The following is a 19,177-nucleotide window of genomic DNA, read 5'->3' as shown; positions in this document are numbered from 1 at the left end:
TTATCTGATCTGCTATCTGTATAATCATCAACTTGATTTTGACAAATAGGAGATATTCTGTCATTCGTTGGAGGTTATCTAGTAAGCTTAGCAACTTCGGTCATTTGCCTTTTGTTTAATTGCGGTTACAAGTTTGTATGATTGGACAGATCGAGATAGACTAGGCCTACTGCTGAAATGCACTGAATTAATTGAGGAACATAACGCTCTGAATGTATGACTGGCTTGTTGCGCAATTCACAACAATCGAAGTTACTGTTTCACTTGCTCTGAAATCGTTACATAGTGGCGCAGCCAAGTTGGTAATGTGGCGCAGCGACAATCTTATTTTGGGATAACCCTGGCATAGTGACCATATTTTGGTTTTAAACGCTTTAAATTTGCATTTTTGCGGTATTTTGAATGTTAATTTCTCTACGTCGTTTAAGAGAATTTGGTAGTACGTCAGAGCAGATTTACAACCACGGACCACGTGTATGGAATCGTGTGGGCGAGCGATTTGCTGATGTCAATGTTGTGAGCAGAGTGGCCCATGGTGGCGGTGGGGTTATGGTAAGGGCAGGCATAAACTACAGACAACGAAATCAATTGCGTTTTATCAATGGCAATTTGAATGCACAGAAATACCGTGAAGAGATCCTGAGGCCAATTCTGAGGACCATTTTGTTTGTTTCTTTTTTTACCCCTTTTTTCTCCCCAAGTATGATCTTGTCTCATTGCTGCAACTCCCCAACGGGCTCCGGAGGCGAAAGTCGAGTCATGCATCCTCAAAAATATGACCCGCCAAACCGCGCTTCTCAGCAGCCGCCCGCTTAACCCGGAAGCACCTTTCACCTGACGACCCGCGGTCAGCCTGCAGGCCCACGACCCGGCTCGCTAGAACGCAATGAGCCAAGTCATGTGAAATCCGTAGATTAGTGCCTGCCGTCACTCATTTAAATTAGATCATTAAATTGACTGATTTCCTCATATCAATTGTAACTCAGTAAAAATGTTGAAAGTGTTGCTTGTTGTGTTTTTATATTTTTGTTCAGTATAGTTTATGCTTACATTAGGCCTATACAGTGGTGGGAAAAGTACCCAATAGTCATATTTTAAAAGTAAAGATACCTTAATAGAAAATGACTCAAGTTAAAGTGAAAGTCACCCAGTAAAATACTACTTGAGTAAAAGTCTACAAGTATTTGGTTTTACTTAAGTATAAATAAGGAATTAGAAATGATTTATACTTGTACTTTTATATATATATAATATAATTAAGTAAAACCAAATACTTTTAGACTTTTACTCAAGTAGTATTTTACTGGGTGACTTTCACTTAAGTATCAAAAATTACAAGTATAAATAATTTCTAATTCCTTATTTTAAGCAAAGCAGACAGACACATTTTCTTATTTACAGATAGGGGCACATTCCAACACTCAGACATCCTTTACAAACGAAGCACGTGTTTAGTGAGTCCTCCAGACCAGAGGCAGTAGGGACGACCAGGGATGTTCTCTTGATAAGTGTGTAAATTAGACCTTTTGGGTAATTTTGGGTGTCAGGGAAAATGTATGGAGTAAAAAGTACATAATTTTCTTTAGGAATGTAGTGAAGTAAAAGTTATCAAAAATATTTAAGTAAAGTACAGATACCACAAAAAACGACTTAAGTAGTACTTGAAAGTTTTTTTTAACTTAATAAGTACTTTACACCATTGGGCCTATATGAACCCAACCATTTGAAGCACATCTCACGAGAAGCAAATCTTTTCTCGTTCCTCCTGGGCCAATCAAACAACATTGTTTGTTACCATGTTGCTAGGTAACATGACTGAACAACGTTGTTTGTTACCATGTTGCTAGGTAACATGACTGAACAACGTTGTTTGTTATCAAACCAATAACTATATAATATGCACTCGAATCCCAACATCATTTTTTTGTAAAGCCACCTTCGGTAATATGGGTCATATTTTTAACCGTTTAGGCTAGAGACAAGTAGTTTTCTTTGCTGTAAAGCTGCAAACATGCCTGCCGATAAGCTGTATTCCACACCCACCCCCCCACCCGACACTCAAGAGGCTACATGACGGTAAACTTGCAAAGTCTACTCAGACTGGTTCTTGGTTTTAACAGGCGATTAAATTATACAAATGTATCAACGTTGCTAGCTTTGCGCTCTGCTCCAATGTAACGTCGTCTAACAACAGACAACTCAACAGGGTCTTGGTCTGCATCCCCGCTCACCATTACCACCAAATGATATATGTTTTTTTAAACTGACAGAGGTAGAGCAGACTCAGAGAGAAGCAGGTGAGTGAGGGCTGTAAGGGGATGTGAATAGCGGACAGAGAGGTGAGTGAGGCCTGGTAGGGGATGTGAAGAGCGGAACCGAGAGCAGGTGCTGGTAGGGGATGTCGCTGGATGAGTACAGCCGCCACACGTGATATGAGTATAAAAGTGAAGTGGATATTATTGGACCTGCTCATACAAGAGACTAGTGGCTGTTCGCTTCAATTCAACTGAATCTATAAACACAACAGACTTTATAAACACTTTATAACAGGTCCTAGCAGGTTCTTTAGATCGACAGGGCTGAAAAAGTCGGTAGTATCATATGAAACGGTACTACGCTATTCTAAAACGTTGGTATCATCAGTATCATTTTTGGTACCGTGATATTACCGTGGCAACTCTACACTGTACAGCATGATTGTAGCGGGTTTACTAACATGTTAGTTCTTGTAACTATGTTGACCGTGACATTAATATGGTGACAACGATGTACGCTGTATGTAGCGGTTAGTGGTTATGATATGAAGGTTTGGCTTGGAAAGTTTTTATTTTTTTGCACCTGGTCACAGAAAGCTGATGTGTTGTGCACTGAAGTCCACAATCGATGGGAAAAGGTGAGAGGAGGAGAGTGTGTCGATGCTAGAAGGAATACAACGAACAACAGGATCATGCTGTTTGTATGTGGCTGCAAAAAAAGTGAACTGTGTTTGCGTGTGATCAGGAGTGTATTCGTTCTGCCGATTCTGTTGAAAAACACCTGAATTTGTCCATTAGAAACTCTCGTTTGCAACAGTTTGGAGTAATGATTACACCCTAGATGAGCTAGATGCAGGTAAGATTGTGCAAGGAGTTATTGAATATGTCAATGTCTGTCACCTTGATTACTCAAATTTCTCTCGATCGGTGCACCTACGTTGTAAACTTTCATTCATCGGCTAGTTTGTAGCAACCTCATGATGGACATAAGGAAACGTTGAGTATCATGTACCCAACACATACAATTATCTCTAAGGTCCCTCAGTCGAGCAGTGAATTTCAAACACAGATTCAACCACAAAGACCAGGGAGGTTTTCCAATGCCTCCCAAAGAAGGTAATCTATTGGTAATCTATTGGTAGATGGGTCAACATAAAAAAAAGCAGACATTGAATATGCCTTTGAGCATGGTGAAGTTATTAATGACACTTTGGATGATGTATCAAAACACCCAGTCACTACAAAGATACAGGCGTCCTTCCGAACTCAGTTGCCGGAGAGGAAAGAAACTTCTCAGGGATTTCACCATGAGGCCAGTGGTGACTTTAAAACAGTTACAGAGTTGAATGGCTGTGATAGGAGAAAACTGACGATGGATCAACAACATTGTAGTTACTCCACAATACTAACCTAAATGACAGAGTGAAAATTAGGAAGTCTGTACAGAATACAAATATTCCAAAACATGCATCCTGTTTCCAACAAGGCACTAAAGTAAAACTGAAGAAAATGTGGCAAAGCAATTCACTTTTTGTCCTGAATACAAAGTGTGATGTTTGGGGTAAATCCAATACAAACACATTACTGAGTACCACTCTCCATATTGGTGGCTGCATCATGTTGCATCATGTTATGGGTATGTTTGTAATCGTTAAGGACTGGGGAGTGTTTCAGGATAAAAAATAAACGGAATAGAGCTAAGCACAGGCAAAATCCTTCGAGGAAAACCTGGTTCAGTCTGCTTTCCACCAGTCACTGGGAGATTAATTCACCTTTCAGCAGGACAATAACCTAAAACACAAGGACACATCTACACCGGAGTTGTTTACCAAGAAGACAGTGAATGTTCCTGAGTGGCCAAGTTACAGCTTTGACTTAAATCTGCTTGAAAATCTATGGCAAGACTTGAAAAGGGTTGTCTAGCGATGATTTTGAAAATAATAATGGGCAAATATTGTAGAATCAATGTGTGCAAAGTTCTTAGAGACTTACCCAGAAAGCCTCACAGCTCTTAGAGACTTACCCAGAAATCCTCACAGCTGTAATCACTGTCAAAGGTGATTCTAACTCAGGGGTGTGAATATTTATGTAAATTAGATATTTCTGCATTTCATTTTCAGTAAATTTGCAAAAATGTTTTTTTTTAAAACATGTTTTTACCTTGTCATTATGGAGTATTGTGCGTAGAGGGGTGAGAACATATTACATTCAGGCTATAACACAATATGGAATAAGTCAAGGGGTATGAATACTTTCTGAAGGCACTGTATATATTAATCAGATGGCACTAAATGTTCTCTAAACACCAGACTGAGACGCTTGTAGGAAGTCACAACATCAGCTGCTACAGAATCACACAGTGTGACAGATACATTATCAGTGTGTCCCAGACACAGAATGGAGCCAAACTTTAACCATAACATTCAACACTGGTAGACTTGTTATAGGTAGGATCCTCAGTACTTATAGGTAGGATCCTCAGTACTTATAGGTAGGAACCTCAGTACTTATAGGTAGGATCCTCTGTACCTATAGGTAGGATCCTCAGTACTTATAGGTAGGATCCTCAGTACCTATAGGTAGGATCCTCAGTACTTATAGGTAGGATCCTCAGTACTTATAGGTAGGATCCTCAGTACTTATAGGTAGGATCCTCAGTACTTATAGGTAGGATCCTCAGTACTTAAAATACAGGAGAGGAATTAATAAAATAATTCCCCGTTACACCCAGCACCGTTTTTTCCAAGTTTTGGTATGTCCATATCAGCTTTGTTTTCTTCATTCTACACAGGGAGGCTATCGCTTTGGGCACAACAGACTTTGCAGAGGAAGATATGGATAAAATAATGGAGGACCTGGGGACAGATTTTAAGGGCAACTCCTACCATCTAATGCACAAGAACTGCAACCACTTCTCATCCTCGCTGTCTGAGGTCAGTAGAAGAAACATTCATGCAATTATTCAACGTTTGTTTGTTTGATCACACGTACAGTATCTGAAATATATCTACGTTATTGTCGAATAACTTGATAACTGGATAATTTTATAAGAGCAATACAACCATTTATTTTTTATAAAGGAGTAATGCCTATTGAATATAAAATACATTTTTTGGTGGAGTATTATTATTTTTTTGTTGTACTCGTTCTATTCCAGCTGTTGTGTGGGCGTGAGATCCCTCGCTGGGTGAACCGCCTGGCCTATTTCAGTTCCTGCGTGCCCTTTCTCCAGACCTGCCTCCCTAAGGAGTGGCTGACCCCCGCTGCCCTCCAGAGCCACATCAGCATGGGTCTCCACAAGGAGGAGCGGGAGGCCGGGGAGTCCAGCGACGACGACCCCAACTCAGCCTCCGGGACCGCCGGGGCGGGCAGCGGATCCTCACACAGCTGTCGCCATACACGAGTCTGAACCAATAACTGTAGGGTCTGAAGAGAATAGCCAATAGGACTCTCTTTCAATGACCTTTGACCTCTGAACTCTGGACCAGAAGGTCACCAGCTCACCCCTGCAGGGGATGTAGTGATATAATATCTGTGGGCCTGACTGAATAACCACCTGACCTCATAGTACCACCCCTGAGAACAGAGACGGGGGACGGATGATTAGTTAGCCTGCTAGTACTAACTCATGAAGCCGCCGGGGCCAGGGGACCTGCAAAATCCCCTTGGATCCTTTCTCTGGTTTTCTCCCTTGTTAGAGTACGGTAGAAATATTCTGAAGGATTTGTTATAGGTGTTGACAAACTAACTCAGAGCATGGCATGGCTCTCTCAGATTGACCAGAGGGCTGGGGTACTTTCTAGTATTTGTCTTTTTCCAGGAATTTGTAAACCTTTGTCAGCCTTCATCCCTGATGCTCTCCTTCCAGAGCAGCTTCTTCTGTAGACTAGATATCTGACACCACAGAGATGCACCCTATGCCAATTTTGGGATGCCGACTAAGTATCTCTCAGTCTAAGACTACTGGTATTGTGGCATTTAGCAGGATGTTACTCTCTGCTAGTTTCAAGAGGTTCAATAACTCCCTTTACTTGGCCTTCAGTTGTAATCATCAGCGATGTTTGTTTTGTTGATGTGTTAGGGGTAAGTTAATATGCTGGCTGTTTTTTAGAAGTTGAAGGAGCAGAACCCAATACGGCGATATATATATTCTCTGTTTAGGAGTAACTACCTGTGGGTTGTTTTGAAATAGGACCTTAAAACGACATTCTTAAGTGAAAACAATGGATTCGACAAGAAGTGAAGACATCTAAATTTAATCTCTGATCATATTAATTTTATCATATGAATATTTATATTAGGGTGTTATTTGTCCATAGCATGGTCTCGTGCATTGTTTAACAAGATGGTGTCTGCAACCCCATGTAATTTGCCAATTTACCACTATCATGAATAACACTGTCAGAGGACTCTGAAAGTTGCATTTACACTCGTTCTTCCATGGAAATCTTTCATGATGAAACTCATAGTAACTGTTGAATCGCAGGCCTTGGTTGACACTCCCAGCGGCCTTCCCTACTGCCTTCCCGGCTGATTCCACAGAGTGATTGAGTTGGTGTGTCGGGGCTGGCTTACAGTGGGAGCATTGTGTGAAGGAAAAGTTTTTTTTTCTTTTTTCTAAATGTCTTTTGAATTGATGTGGAAATGTCTCTGAATGAGTCTGATTTACACATGTGCTTCCTGAAACAAGGGGGAAGTGGTCCTACCAGTCAAATCCTGGACTAGTGTACTACACTGACTACTATTCCATTTAAAAAAAACATAAATAATACTGTTTCCAGACGAGACAGACATGAGGATACATGTTATTCACCCTTTTCTGTTCATGCGTTTATAATGCTGCTCTTGTAAATTCAATAGTATTGCCTTGTAAAACCCACTCCATTGTATTCCATACATATTTCTGGAGAATAATATTGTCCTTTCTCTTCTCCTTGATTTACTGTCTGTCTGTCTGCCTCCACCCTTCTGTACCCCATCCCCCTCTCAGGAAGGAAATCACATGACCTGTGGTTGTTACACAGGTGTCTCATTACCATACATCATCTCCATGACAACTGGGTGGGGGAAAAACTATTTATTTGTTTATACTTATATTTTTAAATAATCTATATTTGTATTTATTTTTTAATGCGTAACTCCTTTTTTTGTTGTTGGCATTATCAGGAAGATTTTTTTTCTTCTTGTTGAAATGGGTTTTATAGAGGTCAGTGAATTGAACCCATGGATTTGAAATGGGTTCTATAGAGGTCAGTGAATTGAACCCATGGATTTGAAATGGGTTCTATAGAGGTCAGTGAATTGAACCCATGGATTTGAAATGGGTTCTATAGAGGTCAGTGAATTGAACCCATGGATTTGAAATGGGTTCTATAGAGGTCAGTGAATTGAACCCATGGATTTGAAATGGGTTCTATAGAGGTCAGTGAATTGAACCCATGGATTTGAAAGGGGTTCTATAGAGGTCAGTGAATTGAACCCATGGATTTGAAATGTGTTCTGTAAAGGTCAGTATTCCATGCTTTACCATTGAAATCATTTGTTGACACTTTCTACCGAGAAGAACAGTCCGATAACTTTTTCTATTGTGTCAATTTTAACCTCAATTGGTAATGTGCTTTTCCATGAATTGAAAGACGATGCCACAATTTTAAGAATGGTAATGGAATAAAGATACAAGAATAACACCAATATTTTTTTCCTGTCCTGTTGCATTGCATACAATAAGGCCACACAGAGTCTGATGTAAACCACATTGAATGGGAGGAAAATCGAACTATTAATCTATTTTATTTAACCTTTTATTTAACTAGGCAAGTGGGAGTGGAGTTGCTGGGCTAGGGATAGAATGATGGTCAAAGATAAAAGTGTAAAAAATAAAGTCAAAATTAAACATCAAAAAGTACGTTTTGAATGACACTGAGGGGCAGTGTTGTACACATGCATATACACACTCATTCAGTGTGGGAATGAGAGTGTGTGTGTGTATATATATGGGGGGTCTTGGAGTGGAATGGAATTATTTTACGGGGGGACTGTGGGGATCTCGGATGGTTGAGGGGCAGCTCTTAGGGAACTGTGGGTGGATCATGGATGGCAGGTGGCCTGGCGGTTGGGAGCTTGGGCCGGTGGCTGATGGATCGCTGGTTCGGGTCCCTGTTTTTGACCTTGTCGGAGATCTGTCGAGGTGCCCTTGAGCAGGGCGTTGACTCTGGTTGCTTCTATGTGTCGCCCTGGATGGGAGTCTGTCAGAGGACTAATGTGATGTAGTTGTTGAGCGGCTTCACTGCAAATATATTGTATGTTTTAAATATTAGAATAAAAAATAAAGTCGGTTAAGAACAAAGGCCTCCTGCAGGGACTGGGTTTGTATCTTTTTTAATAAAAAGTATAGGACGAGGGGGTATGAGTCCATTGAGATGAGATGGACAGCGGGAAATGTGTCGTAAAGATTGAATATTTTTATATGCATTTTCGCTTCATTTTTGTTAATGTTGAGGTTGTTCATTTACAGATTAGGGGTTTTGTGGAACTTTTTTGATACGTCTAGAACTCACCCATTCACCTTGGTGATGAAGTACATCCGGTTACCTCTCGCCATTTTGTATACACACAAGCAAGCAAGCAAGAAGTAACGAAGAGACGACAGAAAGGTGAGCTCCACGTTTATAATCATTTAGCAGATTGGCACACATATTTGGCAAATACATAATGTAATAATTAACAGTTAATCTGAATGCCGAGCTAGTATTGCAGCTAAGCTAGCAGAAAGCTAACTGCACGACATACAGTAACTAACGACTTTCAGTTAGCTGGCTAGTAACGTTATCTAGCTAACGTGTACATACCCACTCCTTATCGGTTGGGATTTATTTAATATAGAACGGTATATAACTGGTGTTGCTTATGTACGTGTGGTTAAATATACTGTTAACGTGGCCGAACCTAGACTTAACTTGCTGACTATTTGGCTAATATTAACTAACACGACTAACGGCTGCTTAACTTGGCAACGTATTGTTAGCGCTTGGCTAGTTAGCAACCACACTGGTCTGGGCCTTCTCAGTTAATGTTAGTTAGCTACGTGTTTGGCGGTAACGTTACTGTTTATTGTTGAATAACTTTTCCCGTTCCAAACATTTGCATTTTTGTAATGCAGAGTATCATCATGAGTGGATGTCGTGTGTTTATCGGTCGTTTGAGCCCCCACGCCCGTGAGAGGGACGTGGAGAAATTCTTCAAGGGATATGGACGGATCCGAGAAGTAAATTTGAAGAACGGATTCGGCTTTGTGGTAAGTCGGTCTTGCCAGTTGGCATTGTTAGGGGCAGGGATGGACATTTAGCTAACCTATAACTCTTACTTTTAAGACCGGGCTAGTAGAAAATGTTCCTAATTTAGCCCGCTGATTAGTGAAATTTATTTCCCCAAATATTACACGGCACAGATTTCAGACCCTGGTTAGTAAAAAATGAAAGACTACAAGCTCGGCTGACGAGTGCCCCAAAGCCCTGTCTAGGCGTGGTCAGTGAACGTTTGGATTGTTATGCCCTGTTCAAACCAACTGGGAACTCGGAAAAATACGAGGTCAAATATGACGCCAGAAACCTTCAGGTCGGAGCTCGATGAAGAGGCCGGAGTTGGATGACCTGATTTCAAATCGATTTTCAGTTCAAAGCTCGGTCCCCCCCCCCCCCAGCGAAAACAGCTTTGAATGCAGCCTTAATTAGATAACCCCATTTGTCTTTCATCAGGAGTTTGATGACCACAGAGATGCGGATGATGCCGTATACGAGCTGAATGGCAAGGAACTCTGTAGTGAAAGGTAAAGATTTGGATGCATTCTTGAAATTATTAAGAAAGATCAATGTGAAATTAGTTTTTGGGCGTTTACTCCATATAGTGCCAGCAGCATACCACCCTGCATACCACTGCTGGCTTGCTTCTGAAGCTAAGCAGGGTTGGTCCTGGTCAGTCCCTGGATGGGAGACCAGATGCTGCTGGAAGTGGTGTTGGAGGGCCAGTAGGAGGCACTCTTTCCTCTGGTCTAAAAAATATCCCAATGCCCCAGGGCAGTGATTGGGGTCACTGTCCTGTATAGGGTGCCGTCTTTCGGATGGGACGTTAAACGGGTGTCCTGACTCTCTGAGGTCATTAAAGATCCCATGGCACTTATCGTAAGAGTAGGGGTGTTAACCCCGGTGTCCTGGCTAAATTCCCAATCTGGCCCTCAAACCATCATGGTCACCTAATAATCCCCAGTTTACAATTGGCTCATTCATCCCCCTCCTCTCCCCTGTAACTATTCCCCAGGTCGTTGCTGCAAATGAGAACGTGTTCTCAGTCAACTTACCTGGTAAAAAAAATAAAACAAATAGTGGTGGTATTTACACAGAACTGCTACTCCTTTTCTCCGACTTGGGCCTAGCTGCATTTAGTGTGTGAATTTAATTTACTTTATCAGTAATTTCTGTAGACTCTGTATTAACTGTCTTGTACTTTATCAGTCATTTCTGTAGCCTCAGTATGAACTGTTTTGTCTCTATAGGGTGACGATAGAGCATGCCCGCTCCAGAAGAGGGAGGGGTGGTGGACCAGGGATGGGGGGTGGTGGCGGTGGTGGAGGAAGCGGACGCTTCTCACCTCGTTTCAGCAGCTACCGCCAGGGTTCTGGTGGTCATAGTGGTGGCTCCAGGTATAGACTCCTCAGACTTTCACAACCTCTTCGCGTGCAGTTTGGCCTTCCAACATTACATAAACTTCCTTAACTCCTAGTTGGAGGAGATCTGAATATCCTGCTTATCCCCTTATAATTCCATCCCAATCTTGCATATATGAATTCGGGGAAAACCGGGCAATTTTAGGAGCTTGGAAGTTTATTTAGCAGTGAATGGAGTTTAGTCAATGTGATTAGAGTTTAGTGTTCACCAGGTAAAAGTAAATAGGTTTCTGTAATTTTCTGAGTGTGGTTTTAAAGTTCCTATGGTAACTATAAGACACTATCTCTTCCACGTTACATACTTCGTTCTCTTCCACCCATGCAGTAGGTATGGTCCCCCGGTGCGAACAGAGCACCGAATCATCGTGGAAAACCTGTCGTCACGAATCAGTTGGCAGGTGAGCGGTTACACCCATCGGGTTCAATGTTTATACAAACAAAATTTCGTTTTACTTGATCTGGTACTGCCTTTTTAGTCTGTGTGAAGCAGCATTTTTTTTTATAGAAACATTAACATTTTTCATTTATTATTTAAAAAAACGTAGCAATATGCTCAATAGCCCATTAGGTGTATAGAACGGCAAGGACCCGTTTCGATGTTATGAATTCAGAATTGTTTATTTCTTGACTTCGTTTTACTGTTATCTTTCAATAATACGCACCTCCTTAGACTTAAAGGTAAATGTAACCGAACACATCTTAAACCCCCCCCCCCCTTTTTTTAGTGAGCATATTCTTATTCTGGTTATTAGTTTATGAAGGAGTTGCATGCACTGCCTCCCCTGGAGGTGTCTGATGTGCATAGCGCCCTCTGCTGGTTGTGTTTTCAATAGTGTCCATTTGGTGCCTCTCCTTACACGCAGTTGCCGCTGGTCTATATCTTGGCTGGGCCCCGTAGCTGGTGAAAGGGGCTCTAGCGCAGGATAGCCTTAGGATGGTCCCTCGTAAGCCCCAGTCTGGAGGTGGTCTGGTCTGGTGGAAACCCCCCCCCGACTGCAGCCAGCCTGTAACCCCCTCAATCCACTCCACGTTCCCTACACTCTCCCGTTTGGTTCTTTTATCTGTTGCTGATGGAGCTGGGGGGTGTTGACAGTTGGGCACACTGCACACACCCCCCTTCCTTCGTTCCTTCCCCTACTTGCTCTCTGGTGGTCCCTTGTGGAGGCTGGCCGGATTCCGGGTCTGTCAAGGCTGAGGGAGGTCGTTTCTCAAGGGCTTAACACTGTGACTGCATTGGTTCCCATTGGTCCGCTATTTGGACAAGTGGCTCTTTGCTAATGTCTCCCTGGGTATGGAACGGTAAGTAACATATAACTCATGTGATTGGGTTTAAGGGTTGGGAGGAACAGGGAGTAGAATAATATACCCTAGTCTTACTGGAGAACGCTGTCTATAAGTTTGTAAGCCCTTATGGAATTATACTAGTCTACCTAATAGGTTAATGAAAGAACCCCTTGATTAAAGTAGGAGCTTAAGATAAAATAAAAATACATTGCATAGAATTATTTTTAAGCAATGCCCCCTTAAAACACCGATAGTTGACAAATCTCAAACATTTCCAAGCCACCTCAACCCGGAAGGGATTTGTCACGTCTCACTGCCTTAATATCTTCTGTTAAATGAAATGTGTAGTCTCCGTCAATCCTAGTTGTCAACAAACATGAAACAAATACAATACCAAGGAACCACGTAGTGTTAACATGTTTCTCCTTTGGGTAAGATAGTTAACCAAGTTGCTCTACCTGTGAGGTTATTTCAGTGGCTCATCACTTAAACGCCCTCGTCTGAAAAAGCTAAAACATCACATGATTAGCGTGTTTTGTTGGAAGTCAGTATTACGGGGTGGGTGGATGTTGCTGTCGTGGTTTACTGATTAGTCTTTCACAGGTTCACAGAAAAGCCTCTCAGCCACATTATATAGTCTTGTTTCCTCGTCACTGACTCGTATGCTTCATCGTAGGACCTGAAAGACCTGATGAGGAAAGCCGGAGAAGTCACCTTTGTGGATGCACACAGAACCAACAAGAATGAAGGGTGAGTTGTCTGTCCGGTCGGCCCGGGATCTGGGCTTTATTCATTGGTTATATTCCGTTCCAAAACTTTTGGTCTCGTTGCAAGATGACCCATGTTCGTTATGGACTGAGAAAGGGAGAGACTACCTCTGGCTTGTCCGATAATAAACCCACATGTTCTGTTTACAAAATTAAAATGTTGTGCTCTGCTTGAAAACAAACCAAATATACCTTCGGTTGAATGGTTGCTATTATGAAATGAGCCTGTTGACTGAATGTGATTTGATTCGACAGGGTGGTGGAGTTCGCATCACACAGTGATATGAAGAACGCCATTGATAAGCTGGACGGAACAGACTTGAATGGACGCAAGTTGAAACTGTCTGAGGATCGCAAGAGCCGGTTAGTATCTCCTTTTCCAATTGCAACTTATAGTTTCACTGAGACTAGACAAACACAGGAACTTGACTGTCATTTTCCAGCTAGTTGTAAACCAGTGCTCTCATTATTTATGTTATTTATATTTTTAGTTTTGACAATTCTGACGATAAGGAAATGAGATGGAGACATGTGGGTCAAAGTGGGGACTGGCAAGTGTCCAGGTGGAGTGTTAGTAATATATTATGGCTCTGCACTAACTAATGCTCTTGGTGGTGGGGGGAAACAAAACTATTCATTCTTCTGTTCCAACAGCCACAGCAGGAGTCGTTCCCGTGGCTCTCGTAGCTACTCCCGGTCCCGTAGCCGTTCCCCCCGCTCCAAGTCCCGTAGCAGGAGTCATAACCGCTCCAGGAGCCCCCGATCTCGCTCGGACAGCCGTACCCCGGAGAAGAAGCCTTCCTCTGGGGTAGGGGGTAGGGCTGCACATCGCTCTCAGTCCCGTTCCAGATCCCCTGCCCCTCGCTCCCGTACCCCTCCCCCACGCTCCCGTTCCCGCACGCCTCCTCCCGTTTCCCCTGTCCCGGCCCGGAAGCAGTCTCCGTCCCGGTCTCGCTCCCCCTCGGTTGAGAGCCAGCACTGAGCCCCACTAGGGATGTGTGTAGTGCAGTGGTGGCTGGAGGGAGGACCGTCTCATTGGAATGGCTGGAATGGAATGAGAGGATCAGAATACTTCATAGCGTTCCATTTATTCCATTCTGTCTATTCCAATAAGCCCGTCCTCTTATTTTTTAAAGTAACCACCAGCTTCAAGTGGTATAGTGGTATGGACTGAAGAGTTGGCGTGCTGAGACCATGGCGCCTGGCTTTGTGGCGGCCTGCTTGCTTGCTAGTGTGGAATGAATGGAGAGGCTTGCCTTTGGTGACACACTCCCACAATCTCTCTTTTTATTTTTAAATCAGAGATTTGGTCGTTGTGCCAGTATCTTGGATGCCCTGTAATGTTTTTCTCTATTTTGGGAGCCTTTGTGTTATAGGTCGGATTGTGCTTCCCCAATTCAACTTCTAATTGTTTATTTTTTTTGCCATATGAATAATTCAACATTTTCCTTGGTGAAAAACTGAACCGTTTAAGGAAATGTACAGTGTGATTTTGAGATCTTTTGATTGGGTCGCATTCCTGTTGAGTATCGTTCTCGCTGCAGATGGTACGTCTCATTGTGATTTTAATGACTTCTGTACCATTTGAAGTTAAACTTTCTGTCCCAAGTTTTCTGTTACGAGTCTAATCAATACAATGTTATATTTCCACCACCACTTTTGCCCTGTCAGTGATTCCAATCTACACCTCAGACAGACCACATGTAAATTAAACCCAACATTATAATTTACGGGTGGGTATTGCAAAGACATTTTCCACAAGGTTTAGTTTTTAACATTTGCTGAAAAATTCTGTATATGCACTTCACAAATTCTTATTAAATGGATACTTCTACTTTAAATTTGACTCAACAATTTAATATTTATTTTCTACCAAGAGAACAATACTTGCAAATGTATCTTTTTATTAAGAAAGCCATTGTACAGAAAATTCGATTTGAAATGTCACGTTCTTCTAGCCTGTTTACCAGTCTGTTTGTCAGCCATTATATTTGGCAAGGAGTTGAATGAAATGGCACAAAGATCTGGACCAGGCTAATGTTCTATAGACGATTAACAAAACATGCACTCAACGGAAATCATACCTTGGTTTGTGGTGAATGTGGATAAAAGTTTGGATAATGGTTTCATACACAACTTGTCCGTATTGAAGAGATAAGGGAGGAGGATGGTGAATGTGATCTGCATAACTTACCAATTAACATCTTTTGTATGCCTCATCTGTATACCTACAGACACAAAAGTGAGCAGTTCAGTCATCTGCACCCAGTACAGCTAGCCTTCAACATATTCTTATAGCCTACGGTGGCAGGTAGCCTAGTGGTTAGGGCATTGGGCCAGTAACTGAAAGGTTGCTGGATCAGATCCCTGAGCTGACAGGGTTTTTAAAAAAATCTGTCGTTCTACCCCTGAGCAAGGCAGTTAACCCACTGTTTCCCGAAGACGTGGATGTCGTTTATGGCAACCCCCTTCACCTTTCTGATTCAGAGGCGTTGGGTTAAACGCGGAAGAGGTATTCGGTAGTGAAACTGACCCCTTTATTTGTACATACCCTTAGCTCTATTGATTGATATCCATTGAATTGTGTCCATTTTTTGTTTTGGAAAGATTTGAATAAATATGTTAAGATGGATGGTATTACCATAAAACAATATCAATTTAATTATAGAAGGGACAAACCTTGCCTTATCTGAAAAATGTAAAGATGTCAATTTAGGTGTCTGCACCTGCTGTCCTTTCAAATCCAAATGTTTCAGTCGGCCAGTTAGGTTCCCACAAGAACCCCCCCACCAACTAAGGAGGTTCCTCGATGAGCCCCAGCTCCTATGGGGTTGGGGTTCTAAGAACCTTAGAACCATAAGGTTCTTCAAAGAACTTTGAGGATCTTAGAACAACCATTGTTGAAATACATTTTTAGAGTGTAGTTATATTTAACGGTCTGACAACACGTTCTGATGAGAAGGCTTGACTTGAATTTTGTAATAACCCAGAGAGTGCATGATAACTGAATTTTAGAAAAGATTTTGGTTCCTTTCTCAACATAGCAATGTGAATGCAAAGAGGACTTGGACCCACAAAATAGGTGAAGTGAACAAAGGTCTTTAGCTTTTTTTATTTTTTCTTCCCAGAGTTCACTTTAAAGAGGACTGTGATCGGATCTTTTAAAGACGACAGATCGGATCTTTTATAAATGGACTATATGTGAGAACACTCGTAGTTAAACATTTCAAATATGGACAATCCAGGGATATTTTACCCCCCCCCCCCCCCGATCTTGATAAAATGTCTGGTTTGGTCATTTATTTTAAAGACGCTTTTCTTACTGGACACAAATAGGAAATAGATCAAATAGGCTACACCAACACTGTTTTCCATTCATACAAAGGGTTGGGTAAATTGCTACCGAAGATTTGCCGTGGCAACGAAAGGAAATCCATGATTTGTTCCAAGGTTTGCTGATAGTCCAAGTCATGTGAAATCCATAGATTAGAGCCTAATGAATATTTAAATTGACTGATTTCCTCATACGACTTGTAACTCAGGGAAATTATTGCATGTTGCGTTTATATTTTTTGTTCAGTATATCTTACAAGACTTTGGTTGCAAACAGAACGAAGAGAGGTAATGAGGTGACCAAGAATGGTTGCAAATCATTCTATAGGCTACCAGTTAGCCTATCCATTGTCACATAATGAAAGGTGTGAAAACGGATAATAGCCTACTGTTTGAGTTTCCCCCCGGCTCAGTTGATTGACAGATGTGGGCCGACTATAGAACGATCAACTTTACTCCAGTATGGACGCGCTCGTCTACGTTTTAAACTGTGGTTGACGCTGTTACTTCGGTAGTCTCTAAGTAAACTCCACATAACTAGAGGACTGGAAAATAAAGCATTACCATATATACTTGATATTGTCTATTTAACTAGGCAAGTCAGTTAAGAACAAATTCTTATTTTCAATGACGGCCTAGGAACAGTGGGTTAACTGTCTTGTTCAAGAGGCAGAACGACAGGTTTTTTTCCTTGTCAGCTCGGGGATTCGATCTTGCAACCTTCCGGTTACTAGTCCAACACTCTAACCACTAGGCTACCTGCCACTGTTCTATATCATAGTAACATTAACGTGCGTGATATGAGTGTAATGTGTTTAAAACGAAACACGTTTTTTTATGCATTGTCAGGTCTTTTAGATGAACTTGCTGAAGAGGAAGAGTGAAGGTGTGTTTTGAAATAATACCTAAAACAATGAAACCAAACACTACAGATCAATAGGGAGCTCTACGTCACAGAGGTCACAGGTCAATACAGAACATGAGGTAAGACAGATATGAGGCATCATCTAGAAGACCAGCGACATAAGAAACGTCAATCAAATGCATCGACATCTTGAAGCTTTTACCCGGACTAGACAAACAATCAGAAATGTGCTGACAAAAGGAGTCGCTGGCATCTTTAAAACACTAGTGACGTTCCTTTTGGCTGAAGGAAGAGAAAACGACGTGAAATTGATATTCTCTTTTTGGGAGTTGAATTATAATATATATTTTTTAAAGGAAATACAGTTTATTGTAACTTTTTTTTTGATCACTTCTCTATGGAAACCAACTTTGACACGTACAACGCTCTGTGTGTCTTCGATGGTCTGGATGAGTGCCTACTTCCTCTAGACTTCCAGAACAACAAGAGCTGTTGTGACGTCACAAGGGGATTCTGCCTACCTCTCCTCTCTTGTGGATAATCTCCCATTCTGCAGCAGCCAATCAACACCCCCCCCCCCCCCCCCCCCGAGTGTTCATCGACCCACAGAAGGGGAAGTACTTTAGGAACAGAATCAGTGATGAGAACCTGACCAGCAGAATCATCACACACATAAAGACATCAAGGAGCCCCTACGTCATGTGCAATCTTTAGTTGGATCTCTACCACTGTTATAGAAATACTTTTGGGAGAAGCAGAGAGAGGTAGCGGGAGAGATGAACAACACTCTGACTGAGATGTACTCACACTTCTTGAACTACCAACGTATTACACAAAACTCAGAAATATTCATGGGGGGGACAAGAGAAAGCCGAGACGGATTCACACATGAAAATGGATGAAGAGATTCTAAAGCTGGGGGGAAACTGGCCTTCCAACAGCTGGAGAAAAGCAATCTGATCTTCTATGAGGAAGACCTAAGAGAGTGTGGCATTGATGTGAGAGAAGTGTCGGTGTTCAGCTTTGTTCATCTGAGCATCCAGGAGTTTCTTGCTGCTGTGTTTGTGTTTGTCACATTCACCAAAGATAATGTAAATCTATTAATCAAGCAAGAAAACCCACCACCCCCAACCAGAAAACTTCAGATGTCTGAAGACACACCGCCTCAAGACATGGCCTTACAGAGTAAGAATGGACACCTGGACCTTTTCTTCCGCTTCCTTCTGGGCCTCTCACTGGAGTCCAAACATACTCTATTACAAGGCCTATTGACACAGACAGGAAGCAGCTCACAGACCAATGAGGAAACAGTGAACTACATCAAGGAGAAGATCAGGGAGAATCCCCTGTCTCCAGCGAGGTGCATCAATCTGTTCTGTCTGAACGAGCTGAATGACCATATTCTCTAGTGGAGGAGATAAAAAAAGGTCCCTGAGCTTCTCTCAGAAGCCAAAGTGTCACCTGCATATTGGTCAGCTCTGGGGGCTTTTTGTGTTGCTGATTTCAGAAGGGGAAGCTGTACATGTTTGACCCGAAGATAAACTCCAGATCAGAGGAAATGTTTTCTGAGTCTCCAACCTTGTCAGTAACACATAACAAACCAAGCTGCTGGAGATTTCAAATTGTCATTATGCTCATTGGTATCGATATGCCTTGACATGCACATGTATGTTCCTGGATTCATACTCCAATAATTGACCATCATCAAGGTAAAGATAATTGATCTTAGAATTCTGCAAGTTACGGTAATTTCTAAACAGCATCATTTTATTTTGTAGGCCAATAGTTTGTGAGATTCTGATCTCAGTTTAAACATTCTCCATTAAGGCCATGCTGTAGCGCTTGACATTTCAAGGTCATTTCCCGAGTGAGCCGACATCGCTTGCGTTTAACGTTAAGTCAATCACGCAGGAGCAGCGCTCAATGGATTGTATCCTGATACAAATACACTATG

The 19,177-nt window shown here is 41.9% G+C and overlaps 2 protein-coding genes across 2 annotated transcripts in view; both read left to right on the top strand.

Annotated features, from left to right (window-relative positions):
• Positions 1–7,946, top strand: part of LOC129811299 (deubiquitinase DESI2-like) — a 28,330-nt gene extending 20,384 nt beyond the window's left edge. The window contains exons 4-5 of the mRNA XM_055862494.1: positions 5,047–5,188; positions 5,413–7,946. Coding sequence (XP_055718469.1) covers positions 5,047–5,188; positions 5,413–5,664 — 394 coding nt within the window. The 3' untranslated portion in view covers positions 5,665–7,946. The remainder of the gene's footprint in view (positions 1–5,046; positions 5,189–5,412) is intronic.
• An 836-nt stretch (positions 7,947–8,782) lies between these two features.
• Positions 8,783–14,866, top strand: LOC129811298 (serine/arginine-rich splicing factor 5-like). Its single transcript, XM_055862493.1, has 8 exons — positions 8,783–8,908; positions 9,415–9,549; positions 10,010–10,080; positions 10,804–10,950; positions 11,300–11,372; positions 12,935–13,008; positions 13,281–13,388; positions 13,680–14,866. The coding sequence occupies exons 2-8, from the start codon at positions 9,424–9,426 to the stop codon at positions 14,005–14,007; spliced, it is 927 nt and encodes a 308-aa protein (XP_055718468.1). The 5' UTR covers positions 8,783–8,908; positions 9,415–9,423; the 3' UTR covers positions 14,008–14,866.
• Positions 14,867–19,177: the final 4,311 nt, after the last annotated feature.

The sequence above is a fragment of the Salvelinus fontinalis genome, chromosome 15 (assembly GCF_029448725.1).
Source record: "Salvelinus fontinalis isolate EN_2023a chromosome 15, ASM2944872v1, whole genome shotgun sequence".
Lineage (NCBI taxonomy): Eukaryota > Metazoa > Chordata > Actinopteri > Salmoniformes > Salmonidae > Salvelinus > Salvelinus fontinalis.
Note: the sequence above shows the minus strand (reverse complement) of the source record. Positions and strands in the feature narration are given on the sequence as shown.

Excerpts from the sequence above, each read along its gene's own strand:
- LOC129811298 (XM_055862493.1), top strand. The coding sequence starts at position 9,424 with ATGAGTGGATGTCGTGTGTTTATCGGTCGTTTGAGCCCCCACGCCCGT. Across the intron at positions 10,951-11,299 it reads GGTCATAGTGGTGGCTCCAG|TAGGTATGGTCCCCCGGTGC; the intron begins GTATAGACTCCT and ends CCACCCATGCAG. Across the intron at positions 13,009-13,280 it reads AGAACCAACAAGAATGAAGG|GGTGGTGGAGTTCGCATCAC; the intron begins GTGAGTTGTCTG and ends TTGATTCGACAG.